A 26,131-nucleotide genomic window follows, 5' to 3' on the forward strand; every position below is an offset into this window, starting at 1 on the left:
AGGGCTCAGTCCCTTAAGTCTGCTCCCCCCACTTCAGATGCCAATTGCAAGTAGTAGGTCTCCAGGGTTCCCACAACTTCTGTCCTACTTGGGGACAAAATGGGGGTTTGCATCACCCCCTCCTCGAGTTCAAGTAATTTGCCAGAACAGCTCACAGAACTCAGGGAAACACGTACATTTGGCAGTCTATTAAAGGATGTGACAAAGGAGACAGAACAGCCAGCTGAGGAGATTCACAGGACGAGGTCTGGGAGGGTCCCACATGCAGGAGCTTCTGTCCCCGTGGAGCTTGGTGTATCAATCTCTGGGTATGTGGATGTGTCCACTAACCTGGAAGCACCCCGAATCCCATACTGTTGGGGTTTTATGGAGGCTTCCTCGTGTGGGCATGATCCATTATTAACTCCATTTCTAGCCCCTCTTCCCTCTCTGGAGAATGCGGGTGGGGCTGAAAATTCCAAGCTTCTAGTCATGGCTTAGTCTTTCTGGTGACCAGCCCCCAACCAGGAGCCATCCAGGAGCCCACCCAGAGTCACCTCAGTAGAACAAAAGATGCTCCTAGGGCTCTTATCACTTAGGCATTTGCAAGGGTTTTAGGAACTCTGTGCCAGGGATGGGGTCAAAGACCAAGTATGTATTTCTTAACATAAATCACAATATCACAAAGATGGATAGGTGAATAAATAGATTGATTGATAGACAGATAGGCAGCCAGAGAGACATAGATTATCCCCATTTTACACCTGAGGAAACTGAGGCACAGAGAGATTGTCAGCTGCCCATGGTTCCACAGTTAGCAGATGGTAATTCACATTTAAGGTTGGCAGCCTACTCAGCCACAGATAAAAGGAACACTCAAGAAACCTTCAGCATCTGAATTGTGCAAAGCTGACTTCCTGCAAACCTGGACTGACAAATCTGAGAATAAACAGCAGGTGCAAAATGATTGCAGCAAAGCTTAGACCAAACTGAAAACCAGGTTCCAAAGTTGGCAAATAAGTTCATTCAATGAGATGGCATCGGAAGAACAGGCTTGCCTGACTCTGGGGTGATAGGTGGCATCTAGCTGGGCACCACAGAGGGAGGACTGGGGCATGGCACCTAGTTGGTGCTCAGTACGTTAGTTGAATGAATGAATGAGAGAGTGGCTCAGTGGCTTCCAGTGGCCATGAGGGTTGGGCATACACACCCCACGAAGAGAGACACTGATTTGTCCTCATTTCCTCTAAATGACAGGTCCATGAAGTTAGTCCCTGAGAAGGACAGCGCCACTTCAGAGGCCCAGACAGGGGTTCCCCTAGATGATCCTGAGGGGACAGGACAGCCAAAAGGAGAGGACAGCATGCAATATGGCAGGGTAACCACCCGCTGCTCCCTCCCCCCCCTCCACATCCACTGCCACTGCTGCCCCCGGGGACTCAGGACCTCCCAAGAGATACAGCACTTGGGGGGGATGGGGCTGGGGGACGACTCACCTTTATTGAACACCTACTATGTGCCACATAAGATTCTAGATACTTCATACTTCTTAATGCCCACAACCACCCTAAAATCAGATGGTGATAGCTCCATTTTAGAGATGAAGAAACTGGGTTCTTAAAGAGTTTAGACATTTGTTTGTGTTCTCACAGCTAGCAAGTGACCAACTTGGGACTCAAACCTAGGACAGTCTGAATCTGAAACTTGTACTACTTCTTCTCTCCTATGCTGCTTTGTCCACCCATCCCCCACCCATTCACCCACCTACCTACTCATTCATCCATCCATCCATTTACCTTTCCACCTATTCACCCATCCATCCCACTCACCCATCCATCCACCTACCCATCTACTCACTCTTCTATCCATCTCACACAACCATCTACCCATCTGCCACCCTGCCATCCATCCATCCATCCATCCATCTGCTCATTTATCCACCCACCCTCCTACAGACCCACTCATTTATTCATCCACCCACCCACCTACCCATTTACTCACCCATTAGCCCACTCAACCATCCACCTACTCATCCATCCAGAAGACATTTGCAGAACCCCCACTGTGTGCCAGACAAAGAAAACAATTATGCTAATAAGCAAGGTGATATCAAGTAGTGATAAATGCTATAAACAAAATAAAGAAAGTGATGAGACAGGGACCGACCAAGGATCAGGGACCTGCTTGGATAGGATGCTCTGAGGAGTGACATTTGACATCCCTGAAGGATGCGAAGGAAGTAGCCATGGAAAGAGCAGGGGGAGGAGCATTCCAGGCAGAGGGAACAGCAGGGGCAGAGACTCTGAGGTGAGAAGGAGCTTAGGGTGCCAGAGAAAAGAAAGGGATCCCATGAAACCAGTGGATAGTGCGTAGACGGTAAGGTGAAAGAGTGTATAAGAGGTTTAGAATTTCTTCTCAGAGCAAGAGAAAGTCCAGGGCAGGTTAGCAACAGCAAGATGTTTTCAACAGCAAGTGGATGTTTTCAAAAGTTCATTCTGGCTGCAGCTGCATGGAACATTTCAGATTTGTAGGAACCAGACTTTAAACAAGTGGCTTAACCTCTCTGTGCCTCAGTTTCCCTATCTGTCAGGTGGGAATTATGATGAGGATGGAGACACATGCTTGTCCCATAGTAGGTGTTCAATAAATAACTCCAAACTCAGAAAGTGCCACAGTCTGTCCCCTTTAAGGCTCCCACTGCCATCTGGGAGCCATAGAGGAAGGGGGTCCTGAGGCTGGGCGGGCCTGGAGGGGAGAGGATGCTCCAGGTGGGAGGTACTGCATGGTGGTTCCATCTGCCCCACTGGCAAGTTTTGGGAGCCCCACCTGGCCTTTCCTCTCTCCCCCCTGGGGTGTCTCTCTGCCCCCATCTCTCCTACGTGTGCTACAGGTGAAGGCTACCATGTACCTGACCTACCTACGAGCTGTGGGCACCCCGCTCTGCCTCCATGCACTTTTCCTCTTCCTATGCCAGCAAGTGGCCTCCTTCTGCCGTGGCTACTGGCTGAGCCTGTGGGCAGATGACCCCACCGTGGACGGACGGCAGACTCACGCAGCCCTGCGGGGCTGGGTCTTTGGGCTCCTGGGCTGCCTCCAAGGTACCCCTGCCAGCCTTCCTCACTCTCCATCCTCCAGCTCCACCCGAGGGTTTCTCAGGGCTCCTTCGCCCACACCTCCCTGGCTCACCCTGTCCTTCCTGAACATCTGTGCAAATGTCCTGAGTCCAAACACAGACCTGCATCCTTAAGATGGGGCTGGGGAAGTGGGGGACAGGGCACATCCCTACTTTTACAGAAGCCTCAGAGTCTCTTCCAGCCTCATCAGCAAAGGCAGAATCTTGGCCTCCAGATGATGGGGCAGCTGAGCACTTAGGTGGGGCAGCAGGTCCACTGGACTCTGCCCCTCTCCCAAGCTGAGGACAGCCCCAAGTCTGACTGCTGGTGACTTCCAGCACCCCACCCCAATCCCATGCTTCTGCCACTGCCCCACCCCCATTCCCCAGAGGAGGTAGAGCCCTGCATCACATCCCCACCATCATCTCCTCCCATCTTCTCTTCCTTTTTAAAAAATAGATTTATTTTTTTAGAGCAGTTTTACATTCACAGCAAAATTGAGCAGAAGGTACAGAGATTTCCCCACTCATCTATAACTTCCATCATTACCAACATCCCCCCCACCAGAGTGGTACATTTGTTACAAATGAACCTATATCCACACATCCTAGTTAGCCAAAGTCTGCAGTTTTCATCAGGTTTCACTCTTGGTGTTGTACATTCCATGGGATGGACAAATGTATAATGACATATATCCACTGTTACAGTATCATACAGAATAGTTTCACTGCCCTAAAATTCTCTGTACTCCACCTATTCCGTGGATGTTCTCCGTTTCACTGATCTAGTTGTCTATTCTTTCACCAATACCACAGAGTCTTTTTTTCCTAAGTTGTATACCATAATATTTTATCCCAGTTTTGTTGATATAGTTGACTTACAGCACTGTGTAAGTTTAAGATGTAGAGCATAATGATTTGGCTTACATACATCATGAAATGATGACGACAGTGAGTTTAGTGAACATCCGTCATCTCATATAAATATGAAATTAAAGAAATAGAAAAAACATTTCCTTGTGATGAGAACTCTTAGGATTTACTCTCTTAACAACTTTCATACATAGCACACAGCAGTGTTTATTATGGTTATCATGTTATACATTACATTCCTAGTGCTTAGTTATCTTATAACTGCAAGTTTGTACCTTTTGACGGCCTTCATCCAGTTCCCCCTCCCCGCATTCCCCCGTCTCTGGTAATCACAAATCTGATCTATGAGTTTGTTTGTTTTTGAAGTATAATTGACATACAACACAATGTTAGTTCCTTGTTACACACATAGCAATTCGATATTTCTCTACATTTCAAGATGATGACCACCTAAGTCTAGTTACGATCTGTCACCATGAAAAGATATTATGTAATTATTCACTATATTCCCCCACACTATATATTTCATACATCTGACCCATTTATTTTGCAAATGGAAATTTGTACCTTTTAGTCTCCCTCACCTATTTTGTTCCTCCCCTCTGGCAACCACATGTTTTTTCTCTGTATCTATGACTCTGTTTCTGTTTAGTTATGCTTGTTCATTTGTTTTTTAGATTCTACATATAAGTGAAATTATACAGTATTTGTGTTTCTCTGACTTATTTCACTTAGCATAATATCTTCTAGGTCCATCCATGTTGTCACAAATGGCAATATTTCATTTCTTTTTTATGGCTGAGGAATATTCCATTGTATATGTACCACCTCTTCTATATCCATTCATCTGTCAGTGGGTACTTATGTTTCTTCCATATCTTGGCTATTGTAAATACTGCTGCAATGAACATACGGGTGCATATATCTTTTCAAATTAGTGTTTTCATTTTCTTTGGATAAATATCCAGAACTGGAATTGCTGGATTGCATGGTAGTTCTATTTTTAATTTTTTGAGGAATCCCCATACAGCTTTCCATAGTGGCTGCCCTAGTTTACATTCCCACCAATAGTGCATGAGGGTTTTCTTTTCTCCACATCCTCACCAACACTTGTTATTTGTTGTCTTTTTGATAATAGCCATTCTGACAGGTGTGAAATGATATCTCATTGTGGTTTGATTTACATTTCCCTGATGACTAGTGATGTTGAGTATCTTTTCATGTACCTGTTGACCATCTGTATGTCATCTTTGAAAAAATGTCCATTCAGATCCTCTGCCCTTTTTTTTTTTTTTTTTTTTTTTTTTTTTGCGGTACGCAGGCCTCTCACTGTTGTGGCCTCTCCCGTTGCGGAGCACAGGCTCCGGACGCGCAGGCTCAGCAGCCATGGCTCACGGGCCCAGCCGCTCTGCGGCATGTGGGATCTTCCCGGACCGGGGCATGAACCCGTGTCCACTGCATCGGCAGGCGGACTCTCAACCACCGCGCCACCAGGGAAGCCCTGCCCATTTTTTAATTGGGTTGATTTTTTGATGTTGAGTTGTATGAGTTATTTGTATATTTTGGATATTAACCCCTTATCAGATATATCATTTGCAAATAACTTCTCCCATTCAGTAGGCTGATTTTTTTCATTTTCTTGATAGTTTACATCACTGTGCAAAAGCCTTTTAGTTTAATGTAGTCCCATGTATTTATTTTTGCTTTTGTTTTCTTGCCTGAGGGAACATATCCAAAAAAAATATTACTAAGGCCAATGTCAAAGAGCATACTGCCTGTTTTCTTCTAAAAGTTTTATGGTTTCAGGTCTTATGTTTAAGCCTTTAATCCATTTTGAATTTATTTTTGTATATGGTATGAGAAAGTAGTCCAGTTTGATTCTTTTGCATGTCGTGTCCATGTTTCCCAGTACCATTTATTGAAGAGGCTGTCTTTTTTTTTTTAATCCAATCCAACCTTATGTCTTTTTTTTTTAAATTGGGGTATAGTTGTTTTACAATGTTGTGTTAGTTTCTCCTGTACAGTGAAGTAGAGTTCCCTGTGCTATACAGCAAGTTCTTATTAGTTATCTATTTTATACATATTAGTGTATATATGTCAATCCCAATCTCCCAATTCATCCCACCCCCACCCCCACCCCCGCTTTCCCCTCTTGGTGTCCATACGTTTGTTCTCTACATCTGTGTCTCTATTTCTGCCTTGCAAACACCAGTTCATCTGTACCATTTTTCTAGACTCCACATATATGTGTTAATATACGATATTTGTTTTTCTCTTTCTGACTTACTTCACTCTGTATGACAGTCTCTAGGTCCATCCATGTCTCTACAAATGACCCAGTTTCCTTCCTTTTTATGGCTGAGTAATATTGAAGAGGCTGTCTTTTCCCCATTGTATATTCTTGCATATTTTTTTGTAGATTAATTGCCCATATAATGTGGGTTTATTTCTGGGCTCTCTATTCTGTTCCATTGATCTGTGTGTCTGTTTTTGTGCCAGTACCATACGGTTTTGATGACTGTAACTTCATAATATAGTTTAAAATCAGGGAGTGTGATACCTCCAGCTTTATTCTTCGTTCTCAAAATTGTTTTGGCCATTCAGGATCTTCTGTGTTTCCATACAAATTTTAGAATTATTCTTTTCTAACTCTGTGAAAAATGCCATTGGTATTTTGATAGGGATTGCATTGAACCTGTTGATTACCTTGGGTAGTATGAGGATTTTAACAATATTAATTCTTCCAATCCATGAGTATGGTATATCTTTCCATCTGTGTCATCTTCAATTTCTTTCAACAGTGTCTTACAGTTTTCCAAGTAAAGGTCTTTTCTCTCCTTAGCTAGATTTATTCTGAGATATTTTATTCTTTTTGATGCAACTGTAAATGGGATTGTTAAGTTCCTTTCTAATAGTTCACTGTTAGTGTATAGAAATGCAACATATTTCTGTATATTAAATTTGTATTCTGCAACTTTACTGAATTCATTGTTGGGTTCTAGTAGTTTTTTGGTGGCATCTTTAGGATTTTCTATGTATAGTATCATGTCATCTCTAAATGGTGAGTTTTACTTCTTCCTTTCCAATTTGGACTCCTTTTATTTCTTTTTCTTGTCTAATTGCTGTGGTTAAGACTTCCAATATTATGTTGAATAAAAATGGTGATAATGGGCATCCTTGTCTTGTTCCTGACCCTAGAGTAAATGCTTTGAGCTTTTCAACACAGTGTATGATGTTAGCTGTGGGCTTGTTGTGTATGGCCTTTATTATGTTGAGGTGTATTCCCTCTGCTTTGTTGAGAATTTTTATCATAAATGGATGTTGTAGTTTGTCAAATGGTTTTTCCATACCTATTGAGATGATCGTGTGATTTTTACTCTTCAGTTTGTTAATGTGGTGTATCACATTGCTTGCTTTGTGGATATTAAACCATCTTTGCATCCCTGGGATAAATCCCACTTGATCATGGTGTATGGTCCTTTTAATGTATTGTTGAATTTGGTTTGCGAATATTTTGTTGAGAATTTTTGCATTTATGTTCACCAGTGATGTTGGCCTGTAATTTTCTTTTTTTGTTCTATCTTTGTCTGATTTTGGTATCTGGATGATGCTGGCCTTGTAGAATGATTTTGGAAGTGTTCGTTCCTCTGCAATTTTTTGAATAGTTTGATAAGGATATGTGTTAACTTGTCTCTAAAGAGTCTGGACCATCTGGTTATGGACTTTTTTTTTTTTATTACTTATTCAATTTCATTCCTGGTAATTGGTCTGTTCATATTTTCTATTTCTTCCTGTTCAGTCTTGGGAGGTTGTACATTTCCAGGAATTTGTCCATTTCTTCTAGGTTGTCCATTTTATTGGCATATAATTGTTCATAGTCATCTATTATAATCATTTCCATTTGCACGGAATAGCTTTTTCCATCCCCTCACTTTCAATCTCTGTGTGTCTTTAGGTCTAAAATGAGTCTCTTGTAGGCAGCATACATGTGGGTCTTTTTTATATCCACTCAGCCACTCTATGTCTTTTGATTGGAGCATTTAGTCCATTACATTTAATGTACTTACTGCCATTTTGTTCATTATTTTGGGGTTATTTTTATAGTTCTTTTCTGTTCCTTTCTTCTTCTTTTGTTCTCTTCCCATGTGATTTGATGACTATCTTTGGTGTTATTTTTGAATTTCTTTCTCTTTTTTTTTGTGTGTGTCTATTACAGGTTTTTGGTTTGTGGTTAGCATGTGGTTTAAATATAGCAATCCATATATGTGTGGGTTTTTTAAGTTGTTGATCTCTTAAGTTCGAAAGCATTTAACAACCTTGCTTTTTTTCCCCTCTCCCTGCCACATTTACTGTTTTTGACATCATATTTTACATCTTTTTGTTTTGTATATCCCTTAACTACTTATTGTGGATATAGATGATTTTATGACTTTCATCTTTTAATCTTCCTATTAGTGTTATATGTGGTTGGTTTAGCACTTTTACTGTATATTTGCTTTTACCAATGAGATTTTTCCTTTCGTACTGTTTGTATTTCTAGTTGTGGGCTTTCCTTTTTTTGCTGGCATATAGGAAAGTGATTGAATTTTTCATACTAACCTTGCATCCTGGAATGTTGCTATAATTGCTTATTAGTTTCAGGAGCTTTTGGTCAGTTCTTTTAGATTTTCTACATAGATGATCATGTGATCTGCAAACAAATACAGCTTTATTTCTTCCTTGGAAATCTGCATACCTTTTATTTCCTTATCTTATTGCATTAACTAGGACTTCTAGCAGGGTGTTGAAGAAGAGTGGTAAGAGGGGACATTCTTGCCTTGTTCCAGATCTTACTGGGAAAGCACCAAGCTTCTCACCATTAGGTTAGCTTCTCACCATTAGGTTTTTAATAGATATTCTTTATCAAGTTGAGGAAGTTCTCTATTCCTCTTTTACTGAGAGAGGTTTTGGGTTTTGTTTTGGGGGGGTTGTTTTTGTTTATTTGTTTTATCAATAGGTACTGGATGTTGTCTAATCTTTTTCTGCATCAATTGATATGGTCAGGTGATTTTTCTTTTTTAGCCTATTGATGTGATAGATTACATTAATTGATTTTTCAGATTTTTAAAATATTTATTTATTTATTTGGCTGCACTGGGTCTTAGTTGTCACACGCAGGATCTTCATTGCCATGTGCAAGATCTTCATTGTCACAGGCAGGATCTTTAGTTGTGGCATGCAGGATCTAGTTCCCTGACCAGGGATCAAACCCGGGCCCCCTGCATTGGGAGCACGGAGTCTTAACAATTGGACCACCAGGGAAGTCCCAATTTTTCAAATGTTGAAGCAGCCTTGCATATCTGGGGTAAATTCCACTTGTTCATGATGTATGATTCTTTTCATACATTGTTGGATTTAATTTGCTAATATTTTGTTGAAGATTTTTACATGTACGTTCTTGAGAGATATTGGTCTATACAGTTTTCTTGTACTGTCTGTCAGATTTTGGTATTAGGAAATGTTGCCCTCATAGAATAAGTTAGAAAGTATTCCCTCAGCTTCAACCCTCTGAAAGAGAGTGTAGGGAATTGGTATAATTTCTCCTTAAATATTTGTTAGTGAACTCATCTGGGACTGGCAGTTCCTGTTTTGGAAAGTTATTAATTGTCAGTTCAATTTCTTTAATAGTTATAGGCCTATTCAGATTGTCTATTTCTTCTTGCATAAGTTTTAGTAGATTGCGTCTATCAAGGAACTGGTCCATTTCTCCTAGGTTTTCAAATTTATGGGCAGAGAGTTGTTTGTGGTATTTCTTTTTTATACTTTTAATATCCATGGGATCTGTAGTGATGTCCCTTTTAAAATTTTTTCAGATATTAGTAATTTGTGTCTTCTCTCTTTCTTCTTAGCCTGGCTAGAAGCTTATCAATTTTCTGATCTTTTCAAAGAACTAGGCTTTGGTTTCATTGATTTCCTGTTTTCAATTTCGCTGATTTCTACTGTAATTTTTATTGTTTCTTTTCTTCTGCTCACTTTGGATTTAATTTTCTCTTCTTTTTCTAGTTTCCTAAAGTAGAAGCTTAGACGATGGATTTTAGAGGTTTCTTTTTTCTAATATATATTTATTCAGTGCTAAACATTTCCCTCTAAGTACTGCTTTTATTACATGCCCAAAATTTGATAAGTTGTGTTTTTATTTTCATTTAGTTCAAAATATTTTAAAATTGCTCATGAGGTTTCTTCTTTGACCCACGTGTTACTTAGAAATGTGTTAATATTCAAGTATTGGGGATTTTCCAGGTATTTGTTATTTGTAGTATAATTCCACTGTGGTCTGAGAACAGACACTGTATAATTTCTCTTCTTTTAAATTTGTTAAGGTGTATTCTATAGTCCAGAATTGTGGTCTATCTTAGTGAATGTTTCATATGAGCTTAGGAATTTGTGTTCTGCTGCTGTTAGATGAAGTGGTCTGTTTATGTCCATTATATCCAGTTGATTGATGGTGTTGTTGAGTTCATCTCTGTCCTTACTGATTTTCTCCCTGCTGGATTTTCTGCCTTTTCTGATAGAGGGGTGTTGAAATCTCCAGCTATGATAATGGATTCATTTATTTCTCCTTGCAGTTCTATCAGTTTTTACCTCACATATTTTGATGCCCTTTTGTTAGGCAATACACATTAAGGATTGTTAAGTCTTCTTGAGTAACTGACGCCTTTATCATTATGTAATGCCCCTCTTTATCCCTGATAACTTTTCTTACTCTAAAGTCTGCTCTATTTGAGGTTAATATAGCTACAAACTATACAGGTATAATATACTATTTAAAACTATATGTCTCAAACTAGCTTAAGCAACAAGAGAATTTATTGGCTTGTGGGACTGGAATCCATAGGTAACTAGCTTGAGGTATGGCTGGATCCATGGGTCCAGCAAATACTGGAAGATTAGCTTCATTTTCTTCCTCTATGATAGCTTCCTGTCCAGGCAGGCTACTCCCCCTGGTGCTAACATAGTATCCCACAAAGTGAGTACCTCTTCCCAGAAGTCCCAGCAGAGTCCCAGGTCTCATTGGCCTGACTTGGGTCATGTGTTCACCCCTGAGCCAACTGCAGTGGTTCGGATTGGCTAGGGATGAAATTTTCCCCACCCCATAAACAGAGAGTGAAGTTAGCTCCATTCCAAGCACACAGATTGGCATTGGGAGGAAGGAGGTGTATTAGTTTCCTAGGGCTGCCATAAAACGGATTACCACAAACTTGGTAGCTTAGAACAACAGAAATTTTTGTTCTCTCACAGTTCTGAAGCCAGAAGTCCAAAATCAAGGTGTCAGCAAAAATTGGTCCCTCTTGGAGGCTCTGAAGGAGAAACTGTCCCATGCCTTTCTCCTAGCTTCTGCTGGTTGCCAGCCATCCTTGGCATTCCTGGGCTTGTGGTGTATCACTCCAGTCTCTGTCTCCGTCTTCACATCATCTTCTTCTCTGTGTCTCTGTGTGTCCTCTCCTCTTCTTATAAGGACACTAGTCATCGGATTTAGAAGCTGCCCTAAATCCAGGATTTCACCTCAAGCTCTTTCACTAATAACATCTTCAAACGCCCTCTTTTTTTTTTTTTTTTTTTTGTGGTATGCGTGGCCTCTCCCGTTGCGGAGCACAGGCTCCGGACGCGCAGGCTCAGAGGCCATGGCTCACGGGCCCAGCCGCTCCGCGGCATGTGGGATCTTCCCAGACCAGGGCACGAACCCGTGTCCCCTGCATCGGCAGGCGGACTCTCAACCACTGTGCCATCAGGGAAGCCCCAAAAGCCCTCTTTCCAAATAAGTTCACATTCTGAGGTTCCTGGTGGACATGAATTTGGGGGGAGACACTATTTAACCCACTGCATGGTGGTCCCATCAAAGGATAAATCAGGGTGGCCAGTTCATAACATAACCACCACAGGGTGATGGGGGTCTCCAGCCCTTATGCCTTGACCCCTTCTCTCTCCCCAGCAATCGGGCTCTTTGCCTCCATGGCCACAGTGCTCCTAGGAGGGATCCGGGCGTCCAGCCTGCTCTTCCGGGGGCTCCTGTGGGACGTAGCACAGTCTCCTATTGGCTTCTTTGAGCGGACGCCCATTGGGAACCTGCTGAACCGCTTCTCCAAAGAGACAGACATAGTAGACGTGGACATCCCAGACAAGTTCCGGTCTCTACTGATGTATGCCTTCGGACTCCTGGAGGTTGGCCTGGTGGTGACAGTGACCACCCCGCTGGCTGTTGTGGCCATCCTGCCTCTGCTGCTCTTCTATGCTGGGTTTCAGGTAAGGGGAGGTTGGAGAGGCTCCTGGGGCCAGCCGAGGTCACCTCCACCAGTCCCCTGTCTCTGGGCAGGACTCAGTGTAAGAGGTTCTGCCCAGCTGGACATCTAGGAGCTGCCCCTAGAAGAATTCTCAGAGACAGAGACACCACAGTCTGTTTCTAACACTTACTCTCATCTCTGTCTCCCAAATGTTCACATCAAAGTTCTTAACGTCTAACAGTTTATCCTGCTGCTGTTGCTGAAATCAGCTAGCTCTTCCTCAGTGATCTGGAAACCAAGAAGGCATTGCAAGCTCTCAAAGACCATTGTATTAGGCTCGACTCTTTCAGTTGCCAGAACCAGAGACCAACTTAAATTAGCTTAAACACAGGAACAGAATTAATGGCTTATGCTCCCAGGGTGCAGGGGGTCAGCTCTTACTAGGACGCTGTCACTCTTTCCATATCTTCCCTCAGTGGTTCTTGAAGTGTGGTATCAGACCAGCAGCATCAGTTTCACCTGGGAACTAGTTAGAAATGCACATTCTCAGGCCCCATTCAAGACCTACTGACTCAGATACTATGGAGCTGTGGCCCAGAAATCTGGGTTTTAATGAACCTTCCAGGTAATTCTGATCCATGCTAATATTTAAGAATCACTGGCTCAGCTCTGCTTGGCCTAATTTTGCACACACTCCTTTTCCAGGGGGCAGGTCTGATGGCCCCCTTGCAACCCTATACTCACAGCCTCCCACCTCAGCAACCCCCAACACAAAGCAACTTTTCTCCAGCTCAGCATCCATCCCAGGGAAGATTCTGATTGGCCTTTCATGAGGCATGTGTCATCCCTGAGCTCATCACTGTGACCAAAGGAATAGTTTACTCTGCCTAGCAGGGCTGTGTCATGTGACTACCTCCATGATCAGGTCTCATGATTGACCGCCAACCCCCCATCCCCACCAAGGAAATCAGAAGTAGAAGAAACCATGGTAGCCAGACAAAAATCAGAAGTAGAAAAAATAAAACAAAACATGGTAGCCAGACAAAAACCATGGCCATCGCTGCCCTCCACAACTATCCCAAGTCTTTTCTATAGCCTCTTGACCTGGGGGAGGAACTGCTTCTCTAGAGCTTTGGAGTCGGACAGAGATGTGTTTGAATCCAGGTCCTGCCACTTGCTTGCTATAGAGGCTTAGACCAGCTGCTTAATCCCTCTGAGCCTCTGGTGTTCTTACCTATAAACTGTGAACGACACAAATGCCCACCTCACAATGACTGAATACTGCAGTTGACCCTTGAACGACGTGGGGATTAGGGGCACTGACCCTCCTTGCAATTAAAAATCTGCTTAGAAGTTATAGCTGGCCCTCTGTATACACAGTTCTTCCATAGCCACAGATTCAACCAAGTGCAGAACGTAGCACTGTAGTATTTACTATTGAAAAGTATCCACAAATAAGTGGACCTGTGCAGTTCAAGCCCATGTTGTTCGAGGGTCAACTGTATTTGGAAAGAGCCTGGCATGCAGCCTGGGTGATCAGCAAATGCAGATTCCTTTCTGCCTGCCAGCCGCACACAACTTCCAACCTCAAACCAAATAACGATATATATTGTTTGTGCGTCATTGTGTTCCCAGCACCTGGCATGTAACCTTCGAGTTAAGTGAATGAATTTGACTTGTCAAGCTGCCTTCCTTGCCCTTTGTGGCTTTGTTCCCACAATGACTGGCCCTAAGTGAAGCAGTTGGCCTTAGAGCTGAGAATGAGATATTTACTATAGACTAGGGGTTTCTCCATCCTGGCCGTACATGAGAATCACCCGAAGGCTTTTTAAAAATTCCAAGGCCAAGGTGATGCCACCAGAGATTCTGATTCAATAGTTCGGGGGTGAGGCATTGGGAGCTTTTGAAGATTCTCAGGTGATTTTTAAAAAGACCCATGGAACTCTGATTCTACAAGGAAATTGGAGCCCAGAGAAGAGAAGCCACTGACCCAAGGTCACACAGCAAGCTGGTAACAGAGCTCCCTATGCTTCTCAAACTGTCTCTCTGTGTTTCTGACCTTTCTGCTCCCCACTGTCCCACTTCAGAGCCTGTATGTGGCCAGCTCATGCCAGCTCAGACGCCTGGAATCAGCCAGGTACTCATCCGTGTGTTCCCATGTGGCCGAGACGTTCCAGGGCGGAGCAGTGGTCAGGGCCTTCCGTGTCCAGAGCTGCTTTGTGGCTCAGAACGATGCACACATGGATGAAAGCCAGAGAGTCAGTTTCCCGCGGCTGGTGGCTGACAGGTAGGAAGGGGGCAGAGAAGAACCTATAATCCTTCTGTGTCCCCAGAGGATGAGACCTAAGGTCATACTGTGTGGTCAGAGAGGTCAAGTGGCCTGCTCAAGGTCACACAGCGAGTCGAGGGTAAAGCAGAGCCTAGACCCCATGGGTGCACATGGCTCACAGTGTGAGCAGATGGACCTTGGCCTGAGGGATCCCCAACCGCAGATGGGCAGGAAGTACAGGTGTCAGCAAAAAGGAAGAAGCCTCTGTTGCCAGGCCACTAGACCAGCCTCTGTTGCCTTGGTGACAAAGGAGCTACATAAGCATCCTCGGCCTCCTTTCGGTACTAAGCAAGAATAAGAACACAAGCTTTGAGCACAGACAGACACAGGTGCAAATCCCAGCTCTGCAACTTACTAGCTGGATGATCTTGGGCAAGTCACATAACCTCTCTGAGCCTCATTTGTCAAAGTGAGTTTGCACTCATGGAGTGGCTACTGAGATTAAACAAATACACTCATAGCTAATTCTTGTAATGTGCTTACCACATGCCCAGCACAGACCTCAGCATCCTCTGTGGATTAATTTATTTAATCCTATTAACAACTCCACCAGGCAGAGACCCTTTTATAGATGATGAATCTTAGGCACAGAGAGATTTAGGAACTTGCCCAGGGCCACACTGCAAATACATGGTGGAGTGAGGATTTGAATCCAGTCAGTCTGGTGCCAGAGTGTGGAGAGGGTCAAGCACACAGTGGGTGTGAATTCAATAAATGTCAGTTCCTTCCTTCTTTCTGCCCAGATCTCCAGCCAGCTGGGGCTATGAGGCCGTGCAGCTGTGGGCAGTGTCTCAATGCCATATGCCTTCTGGGTGACCTGCCCTGCCCCTTCCTGGGGTCCTAGCCTAGGGAGGAGGGACCTTACAAACATTTACGAAGCACCTACTTTGTGGAAGGGTCAATGATTTCTGCGCCATATACGATGGGTGTGTCTCATTTAATCCTCACAACTATAATGAGCCAGACGTTACTTCATCCCACAGATGGGTAAACTGGGGTTCGGAGAAGTGAAGGGACTCCCCCAAGGTCAGCCATCTAGGAAGTGGCAGACCCTCAGTCAGGCAGATGTGGCTTCAAATCCCGGTGTTTGTTATGTTTGTGGACTTGGGCAAGTACCTAACCCTTCTGGTGTCCTCATCTGTCCAATGGGGACAACAGTCCTCCCATTGTGGGGTTGTTAAGAGGACTAGGTGTTATATGCAGTGAAGCCCAGAGTTCCCTGAAGACAGGGATTTTTATCTGTTTGGTTTGCGGCTGTGTCCCCAGCATCTCCAGCATGCATGGCACACAGTAGGTGCTGAATACATATCTGCTGAATGAATGCATGAATGAATGGTCAAGTAGGAAGTCAATAAAAGGAAAAAGAAGTAGGAATTCAATTTCCTCATCCATTCAATATGTATTTGTTGAGAACGTACTACGTGTTCAGTCCTGTGCTGGGTTCTGGGGACAGAGCCATGAACAAGACAAAGTTGATGGACTTCCCTGGTGGTGCAGTAGTTAAGAATCCACATGCCAGTGCAGGTGACACAGGTTCGAGCCCTGATCCGGGAAGATCCCACATGACGCGGACCAACTAAGCCCATGCGCCACAACTACTGAGTCTGCACTCTACAGTCCACAAGCCACAACTACTGAAGCCCACGTGCCACAACTACTGAAGCCCGTGCGCCTACAGCCCATGCTCCGCGACAAGAGAAGCCACCGCAATAAGCCCGCGCATCTCAACGAGGAGTGGCCCCCACACGCTGCAACTAGAGGAAGCCCACGCACAGCAACGAAGACCCAATGCAGCCAAAAATGAAATATTAATTAATTAGTTAATTAAAAAAAAAGACAAAGTTGCTGCCCTCATGAGCCTGCTGATGGAGGCCGACAGTCAAGGACTGATTAACTAGTTTAGTTATACAGAGTGATAAAAGGGAGGAGTCGTCCTGAGGGCTCTCTGAGGAGGTGAGGCTTGAGCTGGCTGTGTGAGGGTAAGATGGTGGCCATGTGAAGAAGGAGGTCGGATTCAGGCAGGGGGAACACAGGGGACATGGCTTGGCATAGCCTGGGGACAGAAAAGTGGCAGCACAGCAGAGCTTACTTGAGCACCTACTGTGGGGCCTGGGTGTGGAGGAGACCGTTGCCGGGACCCCATGGGCACTCGAGCCGGCACGCTGTCCAGGCCTTGTGCCCAGGGAGGCAGGTAGTGCAGAGAGGCCCCACTGACCCCACTCTTACCTGTCCCCTCGCAGGTGGCTCGCTTCCAACCTGGAGCTCGTGGGGAATGGGCTGGTGTTTGCGGCCGCCCTGTGTGCAGTCCTGAGCAAGGCCCACCTCAGCCCCGGCCTCGTGGGCTTCTCTGTCTCAGCCGCCCTGCAGGTACTTCCGACACCCCAACCTGGGCTCTGGGGTGCAGGCAGAATGGACACAGACCTCTGCCAGTGGGACCTTCAAGGACCTGAGTCCAAACTACCAACCAGTGAGGAAGACACGGCTCTGCAAGAGCCTAGGCTGGACCTTGGAGCCTCGCTGTGCTCCTCTGAAAAATGGGCAGTAATCCCTTCACTTCAGACACTATAAAGACTCATTGAGATAAAGTAGACAGAGTCCATTTCCAGTGCATTGTTAGCATTTTGTTAACTATTAATAACAATATTTAATGTCAGGTTATGACATCTGTAAAGGAAAAAAATACATATATATATACATATATGTAAGTAGCATTCATTATGAATGAGACATTGTTCTAAGAGCTTTATAAATATTAGCTCATTTAATCCTGCCCACAAGCCCACCAGGGGTACTATTACTGTCCTCATTTTACAGTTGAGGCAACTAAGCTTAAGCCTAAAGCAAGTAACAGGATGGAACATGACTGGGGGGAGGGTGCTTTTCTTTTGCATGGCCCAGAAGACCTCTCTGAGAAGGGGGCTTGAGATCTGTGGCCTAAAGGAAGTGGGGGAATAGGGGAAGAGCAGTCCTGGTGGAGGGAACAGCAGGAGAAAAGGCCCTGGGATGGCGGGAGGGGTGCGACTGGTGTGTTAGAGGAACAACAAGAAAGCGGTGTGGCTGGAGAGAGTGTGAGGACAAAACTGGAGGGAAATGAGGTTGGGAAGGGGTGGGGGCAGGGCGAGCAGACTCTGGGGAGGAGCTTGGCGTGGTTCCAAGTGGGAAATCAGTGTTAATGGAAGGAAACCTCTCTGAATGGAAGTCTTTGGGCTGGATCCTGCTGAGTGTCCTTGAGAGGGCCACACACCTTCTCTGGTCCTGTCTCCCTACCTGTTTCAAGAAGGGTTGGATAAGCTGATGTCCGAGGGCTCCTTTCTGGTCCACATACTCCAGTTCAACTAAAGGAAAAGAGGGATCCTTGTGGCTACAGCCAAATTCTGCCCCCTTGTCTGCCCCGGGTCCCGCCTCCCAGCCCCTGCCTCACCTGTGGGGTGGCCTTGCTGAAGCTGTCCTGAGGTGTCTTCTCGAACCAGGTGACCCAGACGCTGCAGTGGGCTGTTCGCAGCTGGACAGACCTGGAGAGCAGCATCGTGTCAGTGGAACGATTGAAGGACTACGCCCAGACGCCCAAGGAGGTGATGGGCAAGAGATGGAGGGGGAGCGGGCACCATCCAGGACTTACAGCAGAGGACGGTGGACCCATGTTGACATCTGCCACCGGCTTTAGAGCCCCCACCACTGCAGACTGCAGTCACAGCCAAGGTGGCAGGAATGGTTAAGAGGGTAGGGTCTGAGATGAGGTCAAATCCTGGTTCCTCTGAATGGCAAGGCAGGGCACTCTGACTGACAGGGGACCAGGAGTAACAGCAACATGACAGTAACATAACAGCAGCTTGGTAGCAACATTATAGAAACATGACAGCAGCGCAACAGTAACATGATAGCACTACTGAAACATAATAGCAGGAACAGTAGAGAAACATAGCAGCAACATAACGGTGCTGGGTGTACTAGGAGGTCATCCCACAATAAAGGACTTCATACAGTGTCTGGCACACCGCAAACACTCAATACATGTCCACACTCTAATTAGCCCCATTTCACAGATGGGGAAACCAAGGCTCAAGGGAGTGGAGTGACCTGTTCAAGGTCACAGGAATAGCAAATGGCAGCACTGGTCTCCCCACTGCACAGACTTGCCCTTTTCCCTAAAAGGAGAGTGTCTACCTCTACTAGCGAAAGAGAGAATATTTGAAAATTAATAATGGCTAATAACAAAAATAGATAAAGAGTAGCCAACACCATTATTTTTTTATTTTCACTATACCAAATATTATTTGTTTTTAGCCTTGCTGCATTCCATGCCCCATAACAACCCTGTAAAGTAGCAGTAAATAAGCCCACTTTACAGAAGAGGAAACTGAGGGTCAGAGAGGCAGGCCCTTTTGTGAGAAGCCTGGAGAAAGGCTCCTCTGACCCAATGTCCCCTTCTGCCCTAGGCACCCTGGAGGCCGGCCACCTGTGCGGCCCGGCCCCCCTGGCCTCGTGGGGGGCAGATCGAGTTCCGGGACTTTGGGCTGAGATACCGACCCGAGCTCCCGCTGGCCGTGCGGGGAGTGTCCTTCAAGATCCACGCAGGAGAGAAGGTGAGCGGCTCACCTACAACTTCCTCCTCGTGGCGGCCAGGCCACAGGGCGGCTGGAGAGGCCTCAGGGCTGTGGCCAGGCTGGGCATCACCCAGAGTCCAGGTCCTGAGCACCGGCTGCCTGCTCCACGTCCGCACCTCAGGTTCCCCAGTCTTCAGACCCACCACGCCCTAAAGGGAACTTATCATCTTCCCCAAACCTGCTTCCATCTTGGTGAAACCCACCCACCTTGGTGTCCCAGATGAGGAGGCATCACCCCAACTTCTTTCTTCTTTCTCTATCATTAGTTGAACACCTACTATGTGCTGGGTGAGGTGCTGAATGTTCCACATACTTATCCAGTTTGCATGGGCTCAGTTCCTTGCTTTGCCGTGCCTGACCTTGGACAAGTCACTGCATGCCTTGGTCTCAGTTTCCCATCTGTAAAGTGGGAATAATAATGTCAACCTCATAGAGTTGTTGAGAAGTTTACCTGGGTTAATACATAGAAACTGCCTGGAACAGTGCCTGGCACATAGCAAATGCTACAGAAGTGCTCACCAATGCTTTTATTCATTATTATTTGCATTTTCACTCTGACAACACACCTAATATCACCTCATTTACAGATGATTAGTCAGGCTGCTTCATTGAATCCTTCTCTGCCCTCCCCACCTGGTGACACTTCCTCCCTGCCCTCCCCTCCACTGCTCCAGGCCCTCAGCTTCCTGTTTCACCCCCTCCAATCTATTCTCCTGTGATCTTGATTTGAGCATGTCATTTCCCTGCTCCAGACCTTCCTCTCTCTCCCAGCTTCCTTCTGGTAAAGCCCAAACTCCTGAGCTTGGCATTCAAGGCCCTTTCTCCACTTCATTCATTGCCCTGCCAGGGCTTAGCCAACATTTGTGGAGCAGCAGCCTCTGGGCCAGGTGGGTACATGGTGCTGCCCTCGAGGAGCTTACAGGCTAGCAGTTGGTGTGGTTCACCCGGCATCTTCCCCCTCCCTGAACTCCTAGTCATCCTTCAAGATTCCACTCAAGTATCTTCTCCTCCATGAAGCCTTCTCTGATTACCCCATCAACCTCCATCCCAGGCAACATGAACAGCAGCACCTCCATGCTTACCTCCATTGCTGCAGGCCAGAGCCTCGTTATAGAGAGTGCTTGTTCATCACACTGTATTCAAGTTTACTCAGGTGCACTGTTTCCAAGACCAGATGGTGAGCCCTTTGGAGCAAGGACTCCTTAATTTCTGTATTCCTGGTGCCTAAAAGAGTGCCTGTCATACAGTGGGCGACACACATGCTTCGTTCACTTATTAAACAAAGAGTGTTGAACCCCCACCAAGTGTCAAGGAAGGATGGGGGATGGATAGAAAGATGGGCAGATAGATGGAAGGATGAAGGATGGATGGCTGGGATTGGGGGCTGGATGGAAAGAAGAAAGAGGCATGGATGGAAGGATGAATGGATGGATAGGATGGAGTGGAAGAAAGGATGAGAGATGGAAGGCAGGATAGGAATATGGATGGAAGGATGGTGTGTGGAAGGAAGGATGAAGGACAGAGGGAAGGATGAGGGTATGGATGGAAGGAAGGGGAAGGATGAAGGAATAGGAGGAAGGGTGGGGAAGTGGATGAAAAGATGGGAGAGGTATCAGGATGAGGGGAAGATAGAGAAGAATGCACAGACAGAAGGTTGGATGGATTGATGAATGGATATATGGACAGGTGGACAGATGGACAGATGGAAGGATGGATGCTCAAAGGATGATGGATAGATGGATGGGTCTTGGGTGCAGGGGAAACATCTAGCAAAGACATGCCCAGGAACCCTGTGGGCTATGGCCTGCCTTCTGGCCGGGCCTGGTCAGAATGGGCGTTACTCCCCCATCCCCCGGCAGGTGGGCATCGTCGGCAGGACAGGGGCAGGAAAGTCCTCCCTGGCTGGGGGCCTGCTGCGGCTCCTAGAGGCGGCTGAGGGCGGGATCTGGATCGACGGGGTCCCCATCGCCCAAGTGGGGCTGCACACACTTCGGTCCAGGATCACCATCATCCCCCAGGTGAGGCCTGGGGAGGGGTGGGCAGAGGTGGGGGGAGGGGGATAGGTGGGAGGCATGGCTGGCCCAGCTCTGACCCACTGTCCCTTCCGGCCAGGACCCCATCCTGTTCCCCGGCTCTCTGCGAATGAACCTCGACATGCTACACGAGCACTCAGACGAAGCCATCTGGGCGGCCCTGGAGACGGTGCAGCTCAGAGCCGCGGTGGCCAGCCTGCCCGGCCAGCTGCACTATGAGTGTGCCGACCAAGGCGACAACCTGAGGTAGGGTCGCCGCACCCCAGCCAAACCCTGTGAGATGCTGGGGGAGAGGCAGGTGTGGCCAAGGTCCCCCCCAGGGTAATATGCCCTGGAAGTCACCTCCCCACATAGGATGATCAACCCCATTCTATTCCTAATCACAGTACAAATCCCATCCCTCATCAGCCGTTCCAAACTCCAACACAATCTCTGAATATCAAGAGATATTTTTTCTTTTTCCTAAATTTGTTTCTAAGTTTATTTGGTGGCAAAACTCAACCTCTACTGACACGAGGCTACTTCTGGTCTGTATTTATCTCACTCAGCATTTATTTTGCTGCAAAGATACTGTGTTTGATATTGGGTGCTAACCCCACGCTCACTGGGGTCATCAAGTAACATAGGGTGTACGCCTTTAAAAGCTTTAAGAAATCGTAGTAAAATACACATAGCATCTTAACCATTTTTTAGTGTCCAATTCCATAGTGTTAAGTACATTCACATCATTGTGCAATAAACCTCCAGAACTTTTTCATTTTGTGAAACCGAAATTCTGTAGCCATTAAACAACAATTCTTTATTCTTCCCTCCCACCAGCCCCCATTTCACTTTGTTTCTCTAGGTACTTCATTTAGGTGGAATATTATAGTATTTGTCTTTTTGTGACTGGCTTATCTCACACAGCATAATGTCCTCCGTGTTCATCCATGATGTAACAGGTGCCAGAATTTCCTCCAGTTTTAAGGCTGAGTAATATTCCATTGTATGGATAGACCACATTTTTCTTATCCGTTCATCCATTGATGGACGCTTGGGTTGTTTCTACCTTTTGGCTATTGTGAATAGTGCTGCTGTGAACACAGATGTACAGGTGTGTGCCTTTTTAAAAGTCAAGACATTCTGGATTCTAAAACCCACCTGACCCAGAAGATGTTAGGGTGAGGGACCGTGGGTGGTAATGGCACTAGAAGGGCAGCAGGGCTTGGTAGCCAGGAGCATAGACATAGTTGTAAGATCTTGGGCAGGTTGCTTAATCTTCAGTGCCTCAGTTTCCTTATCTGTAAAATGGGAATAATAGTTAGAACCTGCCTATCTATGCAAGGATTAAATGAGTGCTCTGTGTAAAGTTGTTGCAACAGTGCCTGGCATGTAAGAAATATTCATTTCAATGTTCATTTTAATCCTCAAAGCTGCACTTTCACTAATCCCATTTCACAGAATTGGAATCTGAGGCTTGAGAGTTGCCAACTCACCTACCCCATAAGTGGTGAGTCTGGAGCAAAGCCCAGGCACCTGACACCCACATGGCCGTAGTAGGTCCTGGTTCCCTAAAGGGTTTACTCTGAGGAAGCTGAACATGGCAGGAAACAGCCCCAAACACCCTTGAGTCTCCAGGCTCTGGGGGCTCACTGACTGTGTGACCTTGACTCTCAACTTTCTCATCTGTAACTGGAGTAAAAGAAGGGTTTACTCTGTGACACGCATGGCTTTTATATGATTTGTCTTATCCTCACAACCCAGTGTGGAAGGACTCATTGACACAATACCTACCTTTGTGGTCTTTATGAGTTAATATACATAAGCATATAGGATGTGTCTGGCACATAGTGAAGACCACAGAATAGAAACAGAGATAGCCATTGCACAGATGGGGAAACTGAGGCCCAGAGGGTTTCAATGACTTGCCTAATGTCACTCTGCTCAAGAATGGCAGGATGGGGATTCCTACCAGCTCTGTAGACTAGGGACCCACGTCTGGGGACACACAGGCACACATCCCCCACTCCCGCAGCTGCCCTGAGGACACATTTGTGGGCACCCCCTGCAGGTCAGTCCTGATGTGCAAACATCTGGCCTGTCCCACTCATTCCCAGCCTAGGCCAGAAGCAGCTCCTGTGTCTGGCACGTGCCCTTCTCCGGAAAACCCAGATCCTCATCCTGGATGAGGCCACGGCTGCTGTGGACCCGGGGACGGAGCGCCAGATGCAGGCCGCCCTGGGGAGCTGGTTTGCGCAGTGCACGGTACTACTCATCGCCCACCGCCTGCGCTCCGTGCTGGACTGTGCCAGGTAAGCCCCCACACCCCACCCCTCGCAGATGGCCCCCAGGGCACCCCTGCAGGCAGAGGAAGGCATCAGGGTTTAGAGCTGGAAGGGCACTGGAATAGATTATGAAGTGCCCGCTGTACAGGTGGCAAGACTGATGCCCACAGGGGAAGGATAAGCCCAAAGACACATGCCCAGCAGATGCTTCCAACTGGGCTGTTGGGGTCAGTAAGCCGCGTGGAAGGCCAGACTTGCTTAGAGCAGACACACTGGGCATTCAGAGCGGCCAAGGCCCTGGGCTGGGGTCCAAAGAGCTGGCTGTGTCCCTCTCCCTTGCAGGGTGCTGGTCATGGACGAGGGGCAGGTGGCAGAGAGTGGCAGCCCAGCCCAGCTGCTGGCCCAGAGGGGCCTGTTTTACAGGCTGGCGCAGGAGTCAGGCCTGGTCTGAGCCCAGCCCCTGGATCCTCCTCCCGCCCCACCAACCCGGAGAGTCTGCCAGGCCCTGGAGACACAGTGACCTGGGGTCATCAGTGGCCCCATGGAATTGAGTCTAGACCCCTCTCTGCTCTCTGGGAGGAGAAAATGCCCGATCACCCCAGACCCAAGAGGACACAGCAACCCACAGGTCGGCCTGATCAGGGCTCATCCAGCCCCATCTACCCTGGAGCCAAAGTCGACAGCAGCTCTCTGCCCTGGCTGCCCACTGGACTCACCTGGGGACCCCAAAAAACTGCCTGTGCCCAGGCTCCACCATAGACCAATGAAATGAGAATCCCTGGGGCTGGAACAATGGTGTGTGTACCTTTTACAGAGTAACCTTTTATTTTGAGATGATTGTAGATTGACAAGCAGTAAAAAATAATCCAGAAAACTACTTGTGTACCCTCTACTACTTTTCCCCAATAAGAACATCGTTTTTATTTTTGAAGTATAGTTGATTGACAATGTGATAATTACTGCTGTACAGCAAAGTGATTCAGTCATACATATATATATATATACATTCTTTTTAAAAATATTCTTTTCCACTATGGTTTATCATAGGATATGGAATATAGTTCCCTGTGCTCTACAGCAGGACCTTGTTGTTTATCCATTCCATATATAAAAGCTTACATCTGCTCACCCCAACCTCCCGCTCCATCCCTCCCCCTTGGCAGAGTCTGTTCTCTATGTCCATGATGCTGTTTCATAGATGGCTTCATGTGTGTCATACTTTAGATTCCACATATAAGTGATACCATATGGTATCTTTCTCTTCTGACTTACTTCACTTAGTATGATAATCTCTAGTTGCATCCATGTTGACGCAAATGGCATTATTTCATTCTTTGTTATGGCTGAGTAATATTCCATTGTATATATGTACCACATCTTTTTTTATCCATTTATCTGTCGATGGACATTTAGGTTGTTTCCATGTCTTGGCTATTGTGAATAGTGCTGCTATGAACATAGGGGTACATGTATCTTTTTGAATTATAGTTTTGTCCAGATATATACTCAGGAGTGGGACTGCTGGATCATATGGTAATTTTATTTTTAGTTTTCTGAGGAACCTCCATACTGTTTCCACAGCGGCTGCACCAACTTACATTCCCACCAACAGTGTAGGAAGGTTCCCTTTTCTCCACATCCTCTCCAGCATTTGTTATTTGTAGACTTTTTAATGATGGCCATTCTGACTGGTGTGAGGTGGTACCGCATTTTGATTTGCATTTCTCTAATATTTAGCAATGTTGAGCATCTTTTCATGTGCCTATTGGCCATTTGTATTACTTCTCTGGAGAAATGTCTATTTAGGTCTTCTGCCCATATTTGGATTGGGTTGTTTTGGGGTTTTTTTGTTGTTGAGTTGAATGAGCTGTTTGTTTATTTTGGAAATTAAGCCCTTGTTGGCTGCAGCATTTGCAAATGTTTTCTTCATTCTGTAGGTTGTCTTCTCCTTTTGCTTATGGTTTCCTTTGCTGTGCAAAAGCTTGCAAATTGATTAGGTCCCATTTGTTCATTTTTGTTTTCATTTCTATTGCCTTGGGAGACTGACCTAAGAAGACATAGGTACGATTTATGTCAGAGAATGTTTCGCCTGTGTTCTCTTCTAGAAGTTTTATGGTGTCATGTCTTAATGTTTAAGTCTTTAAGCCATTTTATTTTTGTACATGGTGAGAGGATGTGTTCTAACTTCATTGACTTACATGCAACTATCCAACTTTCCCAATACCACTTGCTGAAGACACTCTTTTTCCCATTGTATACTCCTACCTCCTTTGTTGAAGATTAATTGGCTGTAGGTGTGTGGGTTTATTTCTGGGCTCTCTATTCTGTTCCATTGATCCATATGCCTGTTTTTGTGCCAGTACCATATTATTTTGATTACTGTAGCCTTGTAGTATTGTCTGATGTCTGGGACAATTATGCTTTCTGCTTTTTTCTTTTTCTTCAGGGTTGCTTTGGCAATTCTGGGTCTTTTATGGTTTCATATGAATTTGAGGATGATTTTTTTCTAGTTCTGTGAAAAATGTCATGGGTAATTTGATAGGGATCGCATTAAATCTACAGATTGCTTTGGGTGGTATGGCCATTTGAACAATAGTAATTCTTCTAATCCAAGAGCATGGGATATCTTTCCATTTCTTTGAATCATCTTTAATTTCCTTTAATGTTTTATAGTTCTAG

At 45.7% G+C, this 26,131-nt stretch overlaps 1 protein-coding gene across 3 annotated transcripts in view; it reads left to right on the forward strand.

Annotated features, from left to right (window-relative positions):
* ABCC6 (ATP binding cassette subfamily C member 6) overlaps nucleotides 1–26,131 on the forward strand; it is a 61,382-nt gene that overhangs the window by 34,128 nt on the left and 1,123 nt on the right. For 2 of the 3 annotated variants that reach the window (XM_082857885.1, XM_082857887.1), the window contains 11 exons: nucleotides 1,237–1,357; nucleotides 2,870–3,077; nucleotides 11,934–12,244; nucleotides 14,310–14,509; nucleotides 16,792–16,918; nucleotides 18,022–18,123; nucleotides 18,988–19,134; nucleotides 21,015–21,173; nucleotides 21,268–21,434; nucleotides 23,285–23,479; nucleotides 23,795–24,008. In XM_082857885.1, the coding sequence (XP_082714011.1) occupies nucleotides 1,237–1,357; nucleotides 2,870–3,077; nucleotides 11,934–12,244; nucleotides 14,310–14,509; nucleotides 16,792–16,918; nucleotides 18,022–18,123; nucleotides 18,988–19,134; nucleotides 21,015–21,173; nucleotides 21,268–21,434; nucleotides 23,285–23,479; nucleotides 23,795–23,903 (1,846 nt within the window). In that variant the 3' untranslated portion in view covers nucleotides 23,904–24,008. Of the gene's footprint in view, nucleotides 1–1,236; nucleotides 1,358–2,869; nucleotides 3,078–11,933; nucleotides 12,245–14,309; nucleotides 14,510–16,791; nucleotides 16,919–18,021; nucleotides 18,124–18,987; nucleotides 19,135–21,014; nucleotides 21,174–21,267; nucleotides 21,435–23,284; nucleotides 23,480–23,794; nucleotides 24,009–26,131 lie in introns of those variants that run through there. The other variant, XM_082857886.1, reaches the window with a different exon arrangement.

The sequence above is a fragment of the Leucopleurus acutus genome, assembly GCF_964270905.1.
Source record: "Leucopleurus acutus genome assembly, chromosome: 16".
NCBI classification, from domain to species: Eukaryota; Metazoa; Chordata; class Mammalia; order Artiodactyla; family Delphinidae; genus Leucopleurus; species Leucopleurus acutus.